The 19,422-nt window shown below is 30.5% G+C and overlaps 4 protein-coding genes across 7 annotated transcripts; 2 read left to right on the forward strand and 2 right to left on the reverse strand.

Annotated features, from left to right (window-relative positions):
- Window positions 1-1,034: 1,034 nt before the first annotated feature.
- LOC108782525 (uncharacterized) lies at window positions 1,035-2,076 on the reverse strand. Of its 2 annotated transcripts, XM_018550810.1 has the most exons (3): window positions 2,012-2,076; window positions 1,506-1,916; window positions 1,035-1,157 (listed from the first exon to the last, which is right to left on the reverse strand). In XM_018550810.1, exons 2-3 carry the CDS (start codon window positions 1,909-1,911, stop codon window positions 1,108-1,110), a joined length of 456 nt encoding a protein of 151 aa, XP_018406312.1. In that variant the 5' UTR covers window positions 1,912-1,916; window positions 2,012-2,076; the 3' UTR covers window positions 1,035-1,107. The 2 variants fall into 2 exon arrangements, with proteins under 2 accessions (XP_018406312.1, XP_018406311.1); XM_018550809.1 differs by having other exon boundaries at window positions 1,506-2,045.
- Window positions 2,077-3,288: 1,212 nt separating this feature from the next.
- On the forward strand, window positions 3,289-9,107 carry armi (probable RNA helicase armitage). 2 transcript variants are annotated; one of them, XM_018550813.1, is made up of 7 exons: window positions 3,289-3,633; window positions 4,537-5,403; window positions 5,479-6,355; window positions 6,763-7,511; window positions 7,713-8,279; window positions 8,391-8,633; window positions 8,717-9,107. In XM_018550813.1, exons 2-7 carry the CDS (start codon window positions 4,567-4,569, stop codon window positions 9,041-9,043), a joined length of 3,600 nt encoding a protein of 1,199 aa, XP_018406315.1. In that variant the 5' UTR covers window positions 3,289-3,633; window positions 4,537-4,566; the 3' UTR covers window positions 9,044-9,107. The 2 variants fall into 2 exon arrangements, with proteins under 2 accessions (XP_018406315.1, XP_018406316.1); XM_018550814.1 differs by lacking the exon at window positions 8,717-9,107 and having other exon boundaries at window positions 8,405-8,448.
- A 536-nt stretch (window positions 9,108-9,643) lies between these two features.
- On the reverse strand, window positions 9,644-14,037 carry eIF3e (eukaryotic translation initiation factor 3 subunit E). 2 transcript variants are annotated; one of them, XM_018550816.1, is made up of 9 exons: window positions 13,836-14,037; window positions 13,642-13,758; window positions 13,040-13,201; window positions 12,810-12,932; window positions 12,491-12,723; window positions 11,993-12,110; window positions 10,994-11,205; window positions 10,568-10,831; window positions 9,644-9,905 (listed from the first exon to the last, which is right to left on the reverse strand). In XM_018550816.1, the coding sequence occupies exons 1-8, from the start codon at window positions 13,923-13,925 to the stop codon at window positions 10,573-10,575; spliced, it is 1,314 nt and encodes a 437-aa protein (XP_018406318.1). In that variant the 5' UTR covers window positions 13,926-14,037; the 3' UTR covers window positions 9,644-9,905; window positions 10,568-10,572. The 2 variants fall into 2 exon arrangements, with proteins under 2 accessions (XP_018406318.1, XP_018406317.1); XM_018550815.1 differs by having other exon boundaries at window positions 9,645-9,905; window positions 10,594-10,831.
- Window positions 14,038-14,416: 379 nt separating this feature from the next.
- On the forward strand, window positions 14,417-16,883 carry LOC108782518 (zinc finger CCCH domain-containing protein 15 homolog). The gene is made up of 7 exons (XM_018550800.1): window positions 14,417-14,594; window positions 14,756-14,963; window positions 15,050-15,288; window positions 15,387-15,590; window positions 15,922-16,096; window positions 16,194-16,391; window positions 16,648-16,883. The coding sequence occupies exons 1-7, from the start codon at window positions 14,526-14,528 to the stop codon at window positions 16,755-16,757; spliced, it is 1,203 nt and encodes a 400-aa protein (XP_018406302.1). The 5' UTR covers window positions 14,417-14,525; the 3' UTR covers window positions 16,758-16,883.
- Window positions 16,884-19,422: the final 2,539 nt, after the last annotated feature.

Genomic DNA, 19,422 nt, shown 5'->3' on the forward strand with positions numbered 1-19,422 from the left:
TATAAGCGACACAAATATGCCGCATTTCTTATAAATTTACTACATGTGCTACTACAATACACGTTACACCAAATATACAACCAAAGATTAATTTGCTTAATCGATAGCTGTGAATTACATTATTTTTATATTTAATGATGATTAACTTGTTAATCGTATAATATTGAATAATTAATACTGTTCTTTTTGACATTCCTGATTCTTTTTTATAAGAAATACTTTTTTTATTAAATTAATATCTTTCCAGTTTTCTATTTTCAACTTGAGATAACTAAATTTTTCTTTATTGAAACAATATTAACATTATTACAATAATATAATACTATTCTTATAACTGTTTTTTGATCATTATAATAAGCAAATTAAAGTTTTACTTGTTTGACATAGTATATATTTGATAACTATATAACCAAATATTTGAGGCAATTTTTAATGCTATTTGATTGCTAAGAAGCGAAATATATATGCAGTTATTTTTTGTTTTCAACAAATGCACGATTCTATAAAATAATATCTAAAAGTTGTTTTCGCAATATTATAATTACGCAGCATATAAAACAGGTAGCGTTCAAACGTGATTGTATGTGACTTAAAGTTTTTTTTAACATTATGAGGAAATTGTAAAGTGATATCTAAAACGTAATTAGAGAGAAAGAAAAGCTGCTTTTTGTGTCGTTATTACGTTGTATACATTTTTCAGATATATATTAAAACCATAGGTATACATATATATTAAATCAAATGTGAATTGTGAATTCATTTTGTATCCTATGCCATGTATTGCTCCCTTATTTCTGCCTACAGTTCTTTATTAATATGTATAACATTATGATTATAGTGGATGACAGGCAAAGCTGTATAAATTATATTTGTATTCTATTAAAATATATTTTTCTAATAAACATTTCAAGATATTCTATCGCGTTTTATAATTATCCGCATTTATATACTTTGCAATTTACTAATACATGAAATTTCATCATTCATATTTATTTTAATCTTTGTAAAATATTTTTTGTTACAGTTTTGTTGTAGTGTATAACGGATTTTTCTTTGAAAAACAACATATATTTATTATTTCTTGAATTGTTGAGTATTCTGGTAATTTCAGAAGTCAATCTTCAAATTCCTTTTTTTACGACTGCTGCGTGCTCTGGCTTTATTAATTTAAAGAATCTAATATTAATGATTTTCAATCATGTATATAAAAAATACTTTTTCAGTTATATAATTAGTATCACTAAGTATATTTAATTACACATAAATGGCACTATAGTAATGATTATATGTAATACACATTCAAAATATTAATTATACATATGTATATCTTAATAATGTAGTATATAAGTAACATTTCATGCTGTTAAAAAATTTCATTAATGTATAAGTAATGTGTGAGATACGTTATATAAAAAAAAATTATATAAAAACAATTCAATTTTTATTAAAATACGTGATAAAAATTAAGATTTAATCAAATTGCTTCGTATTTCGAGAAGTATCACCCTTTCGTTTAGCAATCATTAAATTCCTTTTGACAGTTGCATTGTAATTATCACGTTTCTCCTTAGCGAGGAACTCGCGCGCGAGCGCAATTTCATCCTCTAGGAACCATCGTAGGGGACCCCGACATCGTCTGCACCGTCCTAGATAAGCTCTACCTTTAGCATCGAGAATTCTGCGTTGAATAGGATACGGCGGCGGACCGATGTCCTGTACACGAAATTTCACTCCGGGTCCGCCGTTACTCAGAACGACATTCGTCAAGGATGACGCAAACGGCGGGTTTCTCATATCATAGCGTTTTTCAGGATCCTGATCCTTCTCCTCGCAACAGAATCCGTACGGTTTCTGCGGCAGCCGCGAGAGTGGCAATTTTGTAAGACTACGTTTACTCGGCACCTTTCTCATATTGCCTTTCAATTAATCGTAGATTTAAGAAATACTTTCTAAGGAATCATCCATTTACAAATTAAAGATTTTACTTATCATAATACATTATGAAGTATACTTTTAATCTTTCAGTAAATTCCATGATGCAAGAAGTTTTGTTACATCATAATAAATTCTTTTAATCATTATATATAGTTGTCAAAATAAAACAGTTGAGAAATTTCATATTAACATGTTTTTTTCAAAAACATATTGCCTTAAGAGGCGCATAATATTATTTAATATTAAGAATTTAATATCAAAAATATTAAATGTAACATTTTAAAAACATTTTGCTAAAATTATAAGGTATTAAATAATATTCTTGAAATATTGATGGATGCGGTTATATATATGCGTCCACTCTTGATAATATTATATATGATTACGTAACATTATTTAATATGTTACTGTAATATTGTATGAACATTAAAAAGAATTATAACATCTACTGTAATTTGTAATATTGTTACACCAGTTCAGTTTAAGTATACATTTAAAAATTGAAAATGATTTTGACGCACAGTTTGTAGAACTAGATATGTACGCAAAATCACACCGAAACTTACGTTATTTAAGCACGAGACGTGTACAGAATAGACTAATAAGATCCTTTTTATTATGTAATTATGAATTTAAATTCCAATAATATCAAAATAATATTAATAAATATTTTAATAAGATTTCAGAGATATATTAAAGAAAATATATCAAGGATATTATATTATATATATAAATGAACATATATATAACATCCATACAATATATTCTCATAATATTAAAAATATGTTATACATAAACGTATTATTCTCGAAATATAACTTATTTTAATTATTTAATAATATTTATATATCATTTTAGGAATATTTAAGACTATAGAGTGCTGAAGATTTTTATATACGTAATCGATCTTATAATTTTCAATTGACTTAAATCGTTTATTGTTAAAGTAAAACAACTAAGAAAAATAGTGAAAAATTTAATTATATTGCTGGAGAGTGAAAAGCAATATAATTCGGGCTTAAAAACAAGTTACGAGGGTAAAATTTATTCTCATTCCCTATTTTTTATTAATTACATTCGGTGTCAAAACGTCCATCGGTGTTCAGATTATTCCAGATTATTCTTCTGCAACAAATGCATCAAGAAGCACGACCGCTCATTGAGCACCCAATGGGTGGATAAGGACTATAAGAGGGAGAGCAAACAATTTACCAATCACAGTCGATTTTCTTCTCACATTCGACTGTGGTTGGTTAATTTCTTACTCTTACCATTGGTAGAGCATGTAAAGTCCACAAATAGCAAAGTACTTTTTAACCCAGGTTGGAGTACTTAAACCTTGTTGGCATCTGGAGTCTGGACCGGGTCGAAAATGTCATAATAAGTAGTATTGTACGAGTGTCATGGTATGTAATCGGCTGTTGTAGGACTCGTAGATCGAATTATGAATTCGTCTACCCTGTCGACGAGCACTTTAGGACATTCGACGGGGCAGAGAACGCCAGAATCCCAGGACTCTGAGCTAACCTCAAGCGCGACTCAAACATCCAAGATCCTAAATCAAATGAAATCTGAATTGCAAGAGCAGAAGCAGCGTAAACGATTTCTCAAGGAACTTCATACAAAGCGCGTACAATCCTTGCGAAAAGAATTAGACTATCTTAAAGCGACAGAGTGGAGATATCAGTCTATAGATCGGTATAAACATCATGTTTTTCTTTCATCTCTATTTTTCATTTCTCCTTTACTGCTTGGTTGGTGACTGCTTTTTCCATAAACATTTCTATATCATTTAGATAAAAAAGTACTTCCTTAAAATGCTTTTTAGCAAGACATGATATAATATTTTATCTTTATATAAGATATAATGATTCCCTGTGTTATATTGTGCCTATTAGCGAATGCCATCACTTGTATTATACTAGATCAATGCTGCTGTACTAAATGCTGTTATACATAAAAATTAGTGAAGTAGAAACATAAATATTTCAAAGATCAAGTATAGATTACAGTCAATAAAAACAGTGTTACATTTATATCACTATCAGTGTATTCCTTGCCTTGATGAAGTGAACAGCAAGGTTCATGAAACGTTGGCATTAGCAATGTATAAAAACACAGTGATAATCTGCAAATTTTCTGGTATAATTAAAAATAATGCCTGTGAAAGCCTAAAATGCATTATGTATATATTATTTTATTGTAAAGTTGATTATATTATGTTACTGCGTTAGATACTAAGGCTTTGACTATATTCTATTATTTACTGCAAATACAAATGTTCAAGCTTATACAAATTTATATTACTTAGGGTACTATTTCATTTGTGCATTTTTGTTATACGACAAAAACTCAAATGAAATAGGTAGTGACCCTATACTACAGATGTTCAGTGAATAAGGGAACACTCTTTAAATGGTACTAACTCAATATAATAGAAATGATCGCATACCTCTTGCTGGAAAGTATTTCTAAGTTATGTTCATTTGATGCTTGTGATTCTTGAAATCATTTCTTCTTTATTATTTATCATATTAGACAAAGATAAATGATGGATATTATACTCATTTTAAATATCTAAACTTGCTTTCATGTTTATAGGTACTTAGATAGGAGCCAGAGGAATTAAAGATGTTATCATTATTGCATAGTGGAATTCAGTATGCTATAAGCTATGTATATCCAAAGAAGACAGAAGCAGAGAAGAGTGAAGAGGAAGACATAGATAAAGTTATATGTCGTATAGAGCTCGCAAATGAGGCCAACGCAGACAAAACTGTAAAGAAAGAAGAAGCACTAAACGAAGAAGGATGTTACTACAAGACGGGAAGTGTTACCTATGTCACTACAGATTATATCCTCATAGATGATTCCTATACATATGAAAAAATGGATGATTTGACTAGTAATCTTAAAGTAGGTGATGAAATTTACTACTTGCTATATCTACGAGATCCAAATGCAAAGCCAAAAGTACAAAAAATTATCAGCGTAATGAACACCTGGAATAATGAAAACATTATTGTAAAACATAATGTACACAATTATACGACATCAAGGAACTTAGTTGGCAAAGTGATAAAACGTGAAGGCCGAATTGCCATTGTTGAGCCGAATGATCTTTATATTGACTTGAGCAAAGTGCGATCTGACTTCATTCCCCTAGTTGGTGATTGGTTGTCAATAGACTGCTTAGTCGAATTGGACAATGAATCTAAAGATTGGATTGGCGAAATCTTGGAGATTAATAGAATTAAACCATTACGATCTCAACTAAACTGTGGTGTGATATCAAAGTATAATCCACAGAACGAGGTGGGAGTAATTAATAAGGATGTGATTTTTTATAAGCGCACATGTGGTATGGGTTATACTCCTTATATTGGTGACAAAGTGGTGACCGAAAGCATAGAAAGTGATCAAGGACAGTACAAATGGAGATCGTTGACTGTAATTCCATTAATAAAGGTAAAAATTCATTTATTATATGTTTTGATATTATGTAATAAATTTCTGAATACTAATATTGTATTCTTATTTTAGGGTCCAAATAAATGTATTAAATCAATAACAAATACATTTTCTTCCGTATTAGATACAGAATTATTAAAAAACAAATATGGTATTGTTATAGATAACGAATTAAAATTCAATTTGAACATAGGAGAAGAAGATACTTTGAGGGTTTCAATACAAAATAACGCCAGTTATGCTCATTTATTGCAAAGTGGTTCCTTTGGGCCACAGACGACTCCATCTCAGTTATCAGTAGTGTCATCGATAGATACAAATATTAGCGTAGTAATAAATCCTTCGGAAAGTATTGCTTATACATTCAAATGCAAAGCACAATTTGTTGGTACATCAGAAGAACTATTTATCTTTAATTTCAAAGACTTCAAGATAGCTAGAATATTTCATATAAATATCAATATAAAGAACATTTTACAAAAGTTGAATTCTGAATCTATTCAACAAAAGGAAGAGAAAAATAATTTACCCGACTTGAATGAGTTAATTGAAACTACATGTATCCCTGGAGTAAGATCAATCAAACCGCCTGCATTTATCAAAGTACGCAATGGAATCTTTAAAATACCGCGACATATTTGGAATGTAGTTTACGATACTATGCACAGTAAACTATCAATGACAGAAAGCAAAATTGCTGTTGGAGATCATATACCTTGTCTTCAAAAAGAGCTTTCCTTTGAGACATATAAGGAACGTTTTCATGCTTTATTGTATCTGGAAGAGATAGGTGTAACGTTGTATTTACAAAAATATGATATGAAAAGTGCGATTCTACGACGATGTGATGATTATCTTACACTTGAAGTGCCAGGATTAGTAGAAAAACGACCTTCCCTGATGATTGGCGATAAAGCCATAGTATCTTTTCAGTGGGATAGTTCTAAAGGTAATACTTAAAAAAAAGTTTTAAAAAATATATTTTTATATTATGTACATACATAGTTACTATAGAAATTTTACAATACGTGATATTTATTAAAAGTTTAGCAATACATGATATTTATTGGAAGGAGCGGATAGATATGACTATTGGATAGAATGTAATACAAATCGGTGGGAAGAGAACAAGCCATAATCTTGTATGCTACGCATTCGCGCAGAAATACATATCTAATTACAGCCACAAGTATATCTTTGCTTCTTTCAATAAATATCGTGCATTACTAAACTTTTATAGCTACTTTAACATATGTATATTGTTGAAAGATAAAAATGTTTTTAAACTAATTTCGATACACATTGAAATATTAATAATTATATATATATATATATATTTTTATATGTTTGTAATAGAAAACCTAAAATATGAGGGCTACATTCATAAAATCAAAAACAAGGAGATCTTTATGAAATTTAACAAACAGTTTCATTATGAATACAATGGCGAGGATTGTCAAGTGTCATTTAAGTACTCAAATAATTGTATTCAACGTTCTCACAATGCTATTAATTTAGCTCTCAACCGTCTTGGACCTGATTTTTTATTTCCTACTCAAGTAGTGCAAAAAGAACCACAGTTCTATTTAGAAGAATATGAGAACGAAGAGAAACCCATTGATGTACAAGATTGTCATAATGAATCAGTTGAATCGTCATTCAAAAAAACAATGTCATCTAAAACAAAAATGAATCCGAATTTTAAAATGAATTTGACAAATTGTACCAACCAAAATAGTAAAACTAACATTGCTAACACCAAAATTTTAAGAACGCCAAATGGATCAATCACTCAAATTAATAATGAACTAAAACCATATATTACTGAAATAAAGAAACGAAAATTAAATTGGTTTAATACAAAACTAAATTATTATCAAAAAGAAGCTGTGAGAAATATAATATTAGGATTAGCGCGTCCACTACCTTACGTTATATTTGGCCCGCCTGGAACAGGAAAGACAGTAACTATATGCGAGACGATCTTACAAATTTTGACCATAATTCCCGAAAGCAGACTTCTCGTAGCAACACCGTCGAACAGCTCGGCAAACTTAATAGCGGAACGCTTGTTGGACAGTAATATACTTAAACCAGGCGATTTGGTATGTTTTCATTTTCTAGATTTTTTGATGATTTATACCAGCGTTTCTGATTTATCATAAAATTTGACAAAATTTTTATTTAATTTATATATTTATTAATAAATACATTTGTTAATAAAGAATTATAAAAAGGATAAAAAATATAAATTATTAAAAAGCTCCATTTTCTCTGTATTTATTTATTATATGTATATGCCGTAGGTTCGATTAATTGCTTACCATTGCTTGAATAGTAATGTTATACCTGAGGAACTATTACCTTATTGTGCTACAGCAGAATTAGGTGAAAAATTGAATGATAATTTCTATCATCACGAAAACGGAGTGAAAACGAATTGCAGCATGTCCGTATTGGGTCGTCATAGAATTACTATCGGCACTTGCAACATATTAGGAATGTTGCACAATATGGGTTTTCCCCGTGGTCATTTCTCACATGTTCTAATTGACGAAGCGGGTCAAGCGACTGAGCCAGAGATCATGATTTCTTTAAATTTCATTCATTCTGATCATGGTCAAGTCATACTCGCGGGCGATCCACTGCAACTTGGGCCTGTGGTGATCAGCAATTTGGCGTCTTTTTTCGGACTTGGTGTATCATTCCTTTCGAGACTTTTACAGCAATTTCCTTATCAGAGGGATCCTGAGGGATTCGAGACCGGCTATGATCCCAGACTCGTAACAAAACTTGTAATGAACTATCGAAGCTTACCAGAAATACTGCATCTACCAAACATGCTGTTTTATGAATCGGAGTTACAGTCGCAAGTGTGTATAACTATTGTTATTATGTCGAATTTGAATTTCTATAAATCATGATTTATCTATAAGTTACTAATTCTATAAGTTAATTATAACTTATTTGTTTGCTATATTTAGTTGTCTAATAATAGTGAAGAAGCTAAACTATTGGAAATGATAAGAGCAGAGCTGCCCGAGAAAGAGGGATCACCACCAGCTATAATCTTTCATGGAACCAATGGTGAGAACTACCAAGATTCTGATAGTCCAAGCTGGTACAATCCCGAAGAAGCTGCACAAGTATATCTCTATTTGTTGAAATTATATAAGTATGGCCTTAAATCGGATGACATAGGAATTGTAACTCCTTATCATAAACAGGTATGTATAAGTATTTTAAATAAAATTTTATAATTTATTAAAAGCCAATTTCTTCCTTTTCTATGAAAACCATTTTTATCAAGGTGATACAAATCCGAGATCTGCTGATGGAGTTAAATCTCAAGTTACCAAAAATTAGCACTGTGGAAGGATTCCAAGGTCAAGAAAGAAAAATAATTATTATTTCGACTGTCAGATCGTGCAACAATTTAATTAATGAAGACGTCAAGCACTCTTTAGGTTTTATTGCTTCGCCCAATAGACTCAACGTCGCAATTACTCGTGCTCGCGCTCTACTTATTATCCTAGGAAATCCAAAATTACTTGTTTTAGATCCATATTGGAGAAACATTCTAACATATTGTATTGCTCATGGTGGATACACAGGATGTAATTTTATACTTTCATAATAAATCTTCAAAATACGTAAAATTATCTCATAACATAATTGTATAACAATCGTAGTACTTAATAATCGTAATACTTAAATAATATTTAAGACAAGATTATTATATAATAGTAATTATATTTATAACAAATAGTTATAATTCTATGTTTTCAGTTATTATGTACGTTATTTTGTACACTATTACAATCAAATGCCAATTTCGAAATTCTGTAACTAATAAAACTGTAATAACAGTTCTTTCTAAAGTCCTCGAATAAAATATTTTTCGATACCTTTTATTACCAAGGACGGAGTACTCGATAGAACAACCTTATAATAACTTCTAGGTTTTTAAACTAAAAATGTTAAGTGTATATGAGGCTATGGATAAAATATACACTAACCGCGAAAAGTTTCGGACATGGTAGTAAAATTTTTGAAACTTTAAGCCGCTCAACTTATCGCAGCACTGATTGTGAACTAAATCAATGATTTTATCATACTGCAGAACAAATGCAATCATAATTCACAAATTGTTTTTCAAATACAATTAAATACCTTTTTTTTACTTCTAAAATAATGAAAAACGACAATGTCTGAAAACTTTTTGTGGGTAGTATACAATAAAAAAATGCGATGTTTTCTCTTATAAAATGTTATTGGTCGCTCATTATTTGTTATAGTATTGTTTGACAATTCCAAGATACTGACAGAGAATAAAAATAAGTACATCTGTTTCATGATGTCACTTATGCATTATTTTTTTTTACATTTGGAAGATACAAGTCTGATTACTGTTAATAATCGGAGGTGGTATATCTCTTTTGGGCACTACTCCTCCACGTTGCATCGAGTTGTCAGAAATCCAAGTTCCACGAGTGATACTAAAATAAAAGTGAATTGTTTTTAAAATTAATATGCAAGAAAAATACATTTTAAAACATCACACTTTTGTAATAGTTTTACATGTAATGGTAAAAGTAATATGAAAAGAAACAAATATTTTAATTGTAATGTGATTGACAAGAACAACAAATTCAATAAATATGAATATGTGTATGCGTGTGAACAAACATCAAAATAATATATTAGAGATACAAAAATTAAAGATTATATAAGACATACAAAAAAATTGGATTAGATATACAGTGGCGTGCAAAAATTTCCAGCCAATAACATTTTGTATTCTAATTTATAAAAAAAGCTTGTGATAAAATTTTAATCGTCATCGGGTATTAGTACAAGATGATAACGAAATCTTGTACTAACATTTGATAATAATTAAAATTCTATCGGGTTTTTTTTTTTTACATACGATAAATTAAAATACAAAATGTCACTGGCTGAAAACTTTTGCACATGCAATTGTATTTATATAATTAGACATATAAATTGATATATATGTATACCATTACAAATTTAACATTAATTTATAATATGCATAACTTTACTTCACTTTTATTTTTCTCATGCCTACTGCAATGTTTTACGCGTTAAATTAACCAAATGATATTATACGCGCAATACGATTGTGAATGATACTGACCTCTGTTAGTTCCACACTATACTTACTGGGTCTTGATTCTTCGCTTTTAGTTTTCTCTCAATTAGGTTCTCTAATGCCTCGCTTCGTACACTCAAAGTCTCAATCTTCTCAACCAATTGTTGATATGGGGACGCCGGCTGTCCTCCCATTACAACATGTCCCAACTTGCTGTCGATCTTAGCATCTAAACGTGCATTACGAATTAAGTTCACAATCCAGCACTCCGCAACTTCCGCCTTCATATTTAATTTCTCCGCAAGCATTCTATAAATAATATAAAAATTATTAATATATAAGTATGTGTGTGTGTATATATATATATATGTATGTGTAATATGACTCTGAAGCATGTATAATCAATTTAAAAAAATTAATCTCTCTCTAATCAAATCTTATTTTTATAATCATGACACAAAAATTACATACTGGATACTAATGCATTGATGAATTCTGCAGAATGTTTCGAAAATCATCAACCGTGCATTTTCCACGAATTCATTCAGTAGAGCGATTAGGAAAAAATCGTTGAAGACGACAGTCTGACACTCTTGCAACTTCTGCCGAGCTCCATCAAAGTCAAAATTAACATATAAATGTTCCAAAAATTCTGTGATAGGATCTCGGTAGGTATAAGATTCCTATATATGTAAAAATAACATTTTTAGCGATATATATGTAATATTTCAATAATATAATATAAAAAATATTAGTATACTGAGGAGAGGAGATGTTACTTAAGTTAAAATATAAGAATTTAGAGAAGAAAAATAAATATTAGTTAAGGGAGGAAGAGGAAATGTTTATCTTTTGTGGAACAGATGCAGATAATACAGAGCATTATGTAAAAGTATGTAAAGAGGTGACAGGTAGATTTGAGGAGTTAGGAGTAGGCAAAGAAGAGATATCTGGACAAAACAAAACGAAAAATATTAAAGGGATTCTGGAAAGATAGAGAGAAAAAAGGAAGAAGAGAAGAAGAAGGATTAAAGTTAAGGAATAGAGTGACATTAGAAAGAAAAAAAGGATATCAGAAACTTATAGCGTTTTCTCTTGGCTGCACCAGTGTAGGGTGATTGCACCAGTTCATCTTTTTTCCTTTTCCCTTCTCCTGGAAAGAAAAGGAAGAAAGATGAACTAGTGCAAAAGTTCAGCTGAGTGTTGCACTGGTGCAGCCAAGAGAAAACGCTATTAGGCTTGAGCTAAGTATGAGAAAGGTAATGTAGGTGAAGTATAGGTTGAGACTAGTCAGAGAGTAAGGTAGTTAAAATAGTATAAGTTGAGCTGTAAGGAGCAATTAAAATAGTAGAAATAGATGGGAGATAAATTGGCTGTGAAATAAGAGTGTAAATAAAGGTTGTGATTTTCAAGAGATAGTTAAGTTAAATTACTTTATATCTTATAAAGCAATAGATTTTAAAACCTGACCTGTTGTATTACTTTTACGAGATCCTTCAGAATAGACCGCCTAGAACGATTGACAATAACTGCTGCTGCCAAGTAACGAAGTATATGTGGGCACATTGTTTGAATAGCATTTAAATAACTGCAAAAATATATTACACAAGTTATAATTTTGTAATTTTTGTAAATATTAACATTACATTATTAATGTGGTTTTTTTTTAAATGTACATAATTACAATACTTATACAAAGTATTTCTGTATGACAACCAAACATTATATTTCAATTTTCACTGTTCTTTGTTTTTCATGGTTTTATAATTAAATAAAAATTGATATTCTATAGATATCCTACAAATAAAAAAAATACAAAACATTTATTTAGTAGTTGTGAAACAACTACTAAATATAGTAGTATGTATAAATAACATTCATACATTTAGTAAATTTATACGTCTGAGGTATCCTGGACATCTCATGCAAATATATAAGATTTACTTTTTTAAAACAAATTATACATACTGTGGCCGATAGAGGAACATTTCAATAATGAGATCTCTTCCTTTAACATGATTAAAGAACACAAATAAACTCCAGTGAATGAGCCATGTGCGTTGCTGTAATACTTGTAACGAATTGCCGATAACATTACTGTCGATGTATTCTCGCAATTTATTCACATCCTCCAATGCCGTTTCCCAGTTTTGTACAAGAATCTCTGATGCCAATTTTCCCCATAAAACATTTAAATAGTTCTAGAAATTAAAATATTAAAATAGATAATGTCATAAAATATATTGCACTTGAGTTATATAATTTTATAAAAATTAGCACTATATACCTTATCGGTAGGGGGCATAATCAGCATATAGAAATATAAATATGATGTAGAAACAGAATAATTGCCACACTCATAGCGATATTTTGCCAACTTCACAAAGCTGTCCATCATTTCTACCCTAAACTATAACATGCAAGTTAAGACTAAATTAATACAAATTGTAGAAATTGAGTTGGAATACTTAAATAAAAAATTTCATTATCTAACATAGTAATAACTGTTCTACCTACATCTGATTCTTGAGTAAGATAATTATTAAGTGCTTTGGAATCACGCATATTTTCCATTTTCTTCATAATTTCTTCATTATTCATAAGAGCAAGCACTACTGAAACATTATTTTGCAGTACGCCAAGCTCTTGTAATACATCAGCACGTCTGGATTTTATCTCCTGCAACATCGCTATGTTAATATCTATCATTTTATCCTTAAATAAAATCATGAGTTTCTTTACTATAATTGTTTGTGTCTGGATTAATTTTTACAAATATACAAAAATTATTAAGTAATTTTTACATACATTTCAACATCTTTAGAAAGTATTTATAAAATTAATTAAAAAAAAGAATAAAGTTCATTATATATATATAGTCAAATGCACCTAATATTTAAAAAAAAACGTAGAACATACGAATATCCTATTATGTATACTAAGGAATAAATACAATCTAAATCTGTAACAGTAAATTGAAAAAAATACATAAGACACAAATAACCCATTGTGTATACTAAGAAATAAGCACAATCTGAATTTGTGACAGTAAACTGAATCCATAATAAGTTCTTTTCGCAACAGCGCAACAGTGACACACGTTACACAGTGAAACACACCTCTGGTACTTCCACATTGGGATAAAGCTGCTTCCTGATGTCAATGGTGTAGTCAATCATATTCGTCTTGCTGAGAATGTCGAGTTTCGCATGTAACAGCTCATCCTCATCGTAAATCTGTAATACAGCATATGCGACATAACCAAAACACGAGTGATGCAGCGACGTTACGACGCTCGGTTACCGCTCCATACCTGCTTCGCCGACAAGAACTCTAGCAGAGGAAACACCAAGTGGCGGTCCAAGTATTGACCTATGCGAGACGTTAAGTCGAATTTCGCCATTCCGGCGCCTTCAGTTTAACGTTAATTAACTCGTGAATGTCAAACCTCTATACCATTCACTCCGTACGCTCACTGAGATCGCGCCGAATGAAAGGGCATTTCGCTCGCGTGATCTCGCACAACGTGGCGCTGAAAGATGTGAAATCAGTCAGTTCACAAGCAATCGCTGCAAGTTTGCCTTTCGCCTACATACATGGAAACGAAAAGTCACTGGAAGAAGGAAACGATTAATTTGACAATCAAAAGGACGATCTAGCAAAAAACATTTTATTTAAGTAACATTCTTCAATTATCCATAATATTAACAATTAATTATGTAAATAATAATTGCAATATAATTAATTTATATTTGTTCTTCAATTATCCATAATATTAACAATTAATTATGTAAATAATAATTGCAATATAATTAATTTTGTTTTTTTTAGGAACTTTTATTACGCAAAGGTTGTCATTTTGATTTAAAATAACGTGATGATTGCGGCTGTGATTTCAGTACAGTACATTCGGAAGAAACTGTGAAGACAGCGGAGTTGTTGAAATTTCTTGGACGCTTTTAGGCATCCTCTGTCGCCGAGGTGAGGTGTTCGAGTTGACAGAATGCCACCGAAAAAGGCGCCAGCCCCGAGCAAAAAAGCAGAACAAAAGAAAAAGGAAAAAGTTATCGAGGTAAGAGACATATCTTTGTGTTTAACCAAAAACATTGAGATTCCACATGTTTTTTAGATAAATATATGAAATTAATAAATTTATGCTATGTATATTTTTTAACATGTACTTATATATCAGACCTGACTCATCTAAAATCTAAACCTTTTTTCTCTTTTAAGGATAAAACGTTTGGTATAAAAAACAAGAAGGGTGCCAAGCAACAGAAGTTTATTCAGCAAGTTGAAAAGCAAGTAAAATCTGGTGGTGTAAATCCCCGCAAAATCGAGGATCCCAATACTAAAAAGTTGGAGAAAGAGAAGAAGCTAAAGGAGCAAAAGGAATTAGCTCTTATCTTTAAACCTGTTCAAATACAAAAGATTGATAAAGGTACTGAATACATTGACAATAATAGAAAACTAACAAATATTAAATGGATCTTTAAATAAAAAAATACAACAAAATAATTTTTGCAGGCATAGATCCCAAATCTGTTGTGTGTGCGTTTTTCAAGCAAGGACAATGTACAAAAGGAGATAAGTGTAAATTTTCACACGATTTGAGTATTGAGCGGAAAGCAGAAAAACGATCTTTATATTGTGATATGAGAGATGATGATAAGGAGACTGATACAATGGATAAGTGGGATGAGGATAAACTGAAAGAGGTTGTGGAAAAGAAACATGGCAGTGGCAGTCGTCCAACTACTGATATTGTAAGCTATATGAATAGTATTATAATAATTTAACTATAAGAAATCAACTGTTTATTTAATTTATGGGAAAATGAAACAAGATATTTCTTTTTCGCTAGATATGCAAACACTTCTTAGAAGCAGTAGAGAAGTCGAAATATGGTTGGTTTTGGGAATGTCCATCTGGTCAAAAATGTATCTATAGGCATGCTTTACCTCCTGGATTTGTTTTGAAAAAAGATAAGAAAAAGGAAGACAAAAAAGACGAGATTTCCTTAGAAGATCTAATAGAAACAGAAAGGGCCAATTTAGGACCTAATCAGGTATGAATATGCTATTATAAAATATGTAAAACTCTTAGATAAGAAAAAATAAATTTTACATAATATAGGTGTACAAATTAGTTCGGTCCGTTTTTTGTGTTCAAAAATGCATTTATTTCAAAACAAAATGAATGAACAGATTAATTAAAGTATTGTCCATCACTGGCTATTACTTTTTCCCATCTCTCAGGCAATTTTCGAATTCCATCTCGAAAAAATGACTAGTCTTTGAAGGCAATCCAATTTAGGAAAACGGACCGAACTAATTTGTACTTAATAATATATACTAACAGTAAGACTATATTTCTTATAAAATAAAAATTTTTGACAGACTAAAATAACGCTAGAGACATTTTTGGCTTGGAAGAAGAGAAAGTTGAAAGAGAAACAGGAACAAGCGATCAAAGATGAAGAGAAGAAACGAAGTGATTATAAGGCTGGTCGCCAAGTCGGTATATCAGGAAGAGAAATGTTTTACTTTAATCCAGATCTTGCAGCAGGCGATGGTATGTTCTCATTATAGCTTATTAAAATTTTGCCAATATAGAATTTATTATTTAATTGCTTAATAACTATTTAAATATCAACATTATTTAAATGTAGGTATTGATGATGAAGGAGACGAAGCAATATCTAGTTATGTTCGCGAAGAAGATGAGTCTGAAGATGTACAGTATAAAGAACTCGATACAGACCGCCTTGCTTTTGAAGCTAGCGAAATCGATACTAATGGTATCACAGTGGCATCTGTAGATCGGTTAAAGGCTAACAATACCACTGATAGCAATAAAGACACTACAGGTTAAAATTATATTAATTAACGTTAATATGTTTGATGACAATTTTCTGATAAAATGCTTTACACTAAGAAGTATACAAATCATTAATAATTTGTTATTTTAAATTCTTATATAAGATAAATTATGTACAGTCATTAAATATCTCCGTGTGTAAATAATATCTCTGCTAAAATTTACATTTTTATCAAAGGCAATAAAAATATTTATTATTACACTATATATTATTTATAGTAATTAATATTTAATTTCTATTGCAGCAACTATAGATGAGGGTGCGGTTGCCGTAGCCATTAATGAAAATCTCTTCGTGGAAGAAGACTTAGAGGGCTTGGAGGAAGAATTGGGGGACCTGGACTTGGAGGAGTAAGCCAGATGTCCCGATCATGTCTCCTCACCATCCCTCTTCCCTCTGTTTTATTCCTTAAATATGTATCACTCGGATAACCATTTTTCTTCAGTGTGATGCACTGTATATTGTATATATTGTATCGTATTTACATAAATACTGTATTTGTGTATTTGAACATGTATACAGACATCGTGCGAAGTGATACATTAGAATTCGATATCATCTCCATTTCCACCGATCAAGTTTGTCTTTTTATAATGTCAAGTTTATCTAATTATGAATATATATGTATATCAGGATATTTAGTGTTATACATTGAATAATTTATATTATTTCTGTAATATTGACATATGATGACATTTGTGTTTGATATAGAATATCACATAAAAAATTCTCTTAAAATTTTTTAGCCATCAAGGAACAGTCTAGTCAAGATGTCCAGATACATAAATATATCAATAAAATAATAGGAATATATAAAGATGTCAAAATCCTGATAATACAGTATATTCAACGATAATGCAAATACACTTTTATGAAAATATTTTTACAAAACTGTTACTTTTTTCTTAATTTTTACAACAGAGCTATAAAATTATCAAAATAATTTGCTCTTATGTAACAATTGTGATGTACTTGTAAACAACGCTCTATCTGAAAATACCGAGAAAAAACAGATTTGTATATTGATTATACCTATTAATTAAATCCTATAATTTTGTATTATTGTTTAATGTAATTTAATTTTATAGTGCCAAGAAATTTCATAAAATATATAATAAAGTATAACTAATTTATTAATATATTTATATGCGAACTATATTATTATATTTTTAATCAGCACTTATCATAGAAACAAATAACTTAAAAATAAAGTTAATTGGAGTCTATTTCTTACATTTCGAAAAAGACACGTCGATTTTCGATCATATCTTATAATGAGAATGGATTGAAATAAATTGAATATAAGCTAAGGCCGGTATTCATAGTCAATTCTTATATTCAAGATCGTCTTAAGATGTTACGAACCAATCAAAGGCCGGTATTCATAGTCGGTTCTTATTTCAAGACTTATTTTAAGACAGTCTTGAAATAAGAACTGACTATGAATACCGGCCTAAGTTCTGTATTTACTTAAAAGTACATTTTCATGAGCCGTTCCAATGCTCCAATTATGCCTAATTCACACTGGAAGCGATGGGCGATGAACGATGAGCGATATCCAATAAAAGCTTTGCTTTAGCTCACACGACGATGTAAAGCAGAGTTCTTATTGGTTATCGCTCGTCGCGCATCGCTCATCGCGCCTAGTGTAAATTAGGCATTAGCCGTTTCAGCGACAAAAAGAATCTTAGTTGTTTAGTCCCATTAGGCCGGTGTCTCATGGAACGGAAATACTATTAGCGAAACAAAACACCAATCACAATTGCAGAAGGAAAGCATCATAGAAAGGAAAGTAATGATTACGGAGTTGTGATTGGTCTTGCTGTTCCATTCCGCTGAGTAGATTTCCGTTCTTATGGAACGTTAACTTTAGGGCGGGTTCACACCTCGACGGAAAAGTGGAAAGTAGTAGCCAATCAGAACTTCACTTTGTAATTTGTATTCCACCATGGTCACGTCACACCAGTGTTGTCAGATGCTAGGGAATTTCCCTAAACCTAAGGAGAATTATGCCTGGTTTATGCTTCAGGTCTTAATCCTAAGATCTTAAAATTCAACCAATAAAGCTGCCAGTTCTAACCGAAATTTTAACTCTATTGGCTGAATTTTAGGGTTAAGACCTTAAGACCGAAGCATAAACCAGGCATTACAAGAAAAAAAATGAAATAGGGAAAAATAGATTTTTTGTGAAAATAAGCTAAAATTTAGGGATTTTTAACAGTAGTAAATGATGTTGGCTTGTGTAATTTAAACCATATATTTTTTAAATAGTCGTGTTGAAGTTATTAGCGTTACTAGAGATTTATTTTATTCTATAATCTAAAGTTTGCGTGCATGAAACAAAAGTAATTCGTTTAGAACATAGCAACCACTCTTTCATGTGTGTGTGATTAGCTTTTGTTCGATAGATATGAGGTCTGTTTTCTGTGGCTGAACTAGTGTACACTTTTAGAACTTAAAGTGAGATAGGTATATGTTTGATATTTGTAAAAAGTGAGAAAGAGAGTTCTAGTTCAGTCTAGTGCAGGAACAAAAAACAGACCAATGGTTAGCTCATCATCCCGATTCTGTAGACACTTTGCTATTTAAGAATTCTGATTGTAATGTATGTTCGTTGCATTTAATGTAAGAAGGTAATATAAGAATTTTTACTCAAACGTATGTTATCTGAAATTTGTATTTGAAATATAATTCTCTTTTGACCGAATTGCCGTAGTCGCAATCTTAATATTTTAACAAATGAAAATTTTGTTTTATGCTCGATATGGAACTAATTTATGTTAATTACTAGTCTTACTAGTCTGATTTCTAATACGAAGTCTACAACAGAAGTTATAGCTGTAATAGTGTCTCAATAGAAAATTGACCAAGCAGAGTCGATCATACTTTTCATATTCATCTGTGATTGGTCAATTTTCTATGATTTGAGATCCTACGACCGCTACAACTTCCATTGTGGATAATGTATTAGATTTATTTTAAAATCATACGCATTATATGTTATTATTTTTAATCAAAT

The sequence above is a fragment of the Cyphomyrmex costatus genome, unplaced genomic scaffold, assembly GCF_001594065.2.
Source record: "Cyphomyrmex costatus isolate MS0001 unplaced genomic scaffold, Ccosl1.0 scaffold13, whole genome shotgun sequence".
In the NCBI taxonomy this organism is placed as follows: Eukaryota; Metazoa; Arthropoda; class Insecta; order Hymenoptera; family Formicidae; genus Cyphomyrmex; species Cyphomyrmex costatus.

What these genes read in the sequence shown, in the direction of transcription:
- armi (XM_018550813.1), top strand. Translation starts at nt 4,567, where the DNA reads ATGTTATCATTATTGCATAGTGGAATTCAGTATGCTATAAGCTATGTA. An exon ending in TCAGTGGGATAGTTCTAAAG is followed by an intron (nt 6,356 to 6,762) that starts GTAATACTTAAA and finishes TGTTTGTAATAG; the next exon opens with AAAACCTAAAATATGAGGGC. An exon ending in TAACTCCTTATCATAAACAG is followed by an intron (nt 8,634 to 8,716) that starts GTATGTATAAGT and finishes ATTTTTATCAAG; the next exon opens with GTGATACAAATCCGAGATCT.
- LOC108782525 (XM_018550810.1), bottom strand. Translation starts at nt 1,911, where the DNA reads ATGAGAAAGGTGCCGAGTAAACGTAGTCTTACAAAATTGCCACTCTCG. An exon ending in AATGATTGCTAAACGAAAGG is followed by an intron (nt 1,158 to 1,505) that starts GTGATACTTCTC and finishes AAATTAATAAAG; the next exon opens with CCAGAGCACGCAGCAGTCGT.
- LOC108782518 (XM_018550800.1), top strand. Translation starts at nt 14,526, where the DNA reads ATGCCACCGAAAAAGGCGCCAGCCCCGAGCAAAAAAGCAGAACAAAAG. An exon ending in AATACAAAAGATTGATAAAG is followed by an intron (nt 14,964 to 15,049) that starts GTACTGAATACA and finishes TAATTTTTGCAG; the next exon opens with GCATAGATCCCAAATCTGTT. An exon ending in GTCGTCCAACTACTGATATT is followed by an intron (nt 15,289 to 15,386) that starts GTAAGCTATATG and finishes CTTTTTCGCTAG; the next exon opens with ATATGCAAACACTTCTTAGA.
- eIF3e (XM_018550815.1), bottom strand. Translation starts at nt 13,925, where the DNA reads ATGGCGAAATTCGACTTAACGTCTCGCATAGGTCAATACTTGGACCGC. An exon ending in ATCTTACTCAAGAATCAGAT is followed by an intron (nt 12,933 to 13,039) that starts GTAGGTAGAACA and finishes TGCATGTTATAG; the next exon opens with TTTAGGGTAGAAATGATGGA. An exon ending in ATGTTCCTCTATCGGCCACA is followed by an intron (nt 12,111 to 12,490) that starts GTATGTATAATT and finishes ATATTTTTGCAG; the next exon opens with TTATTTAAATGCTATTCAAA.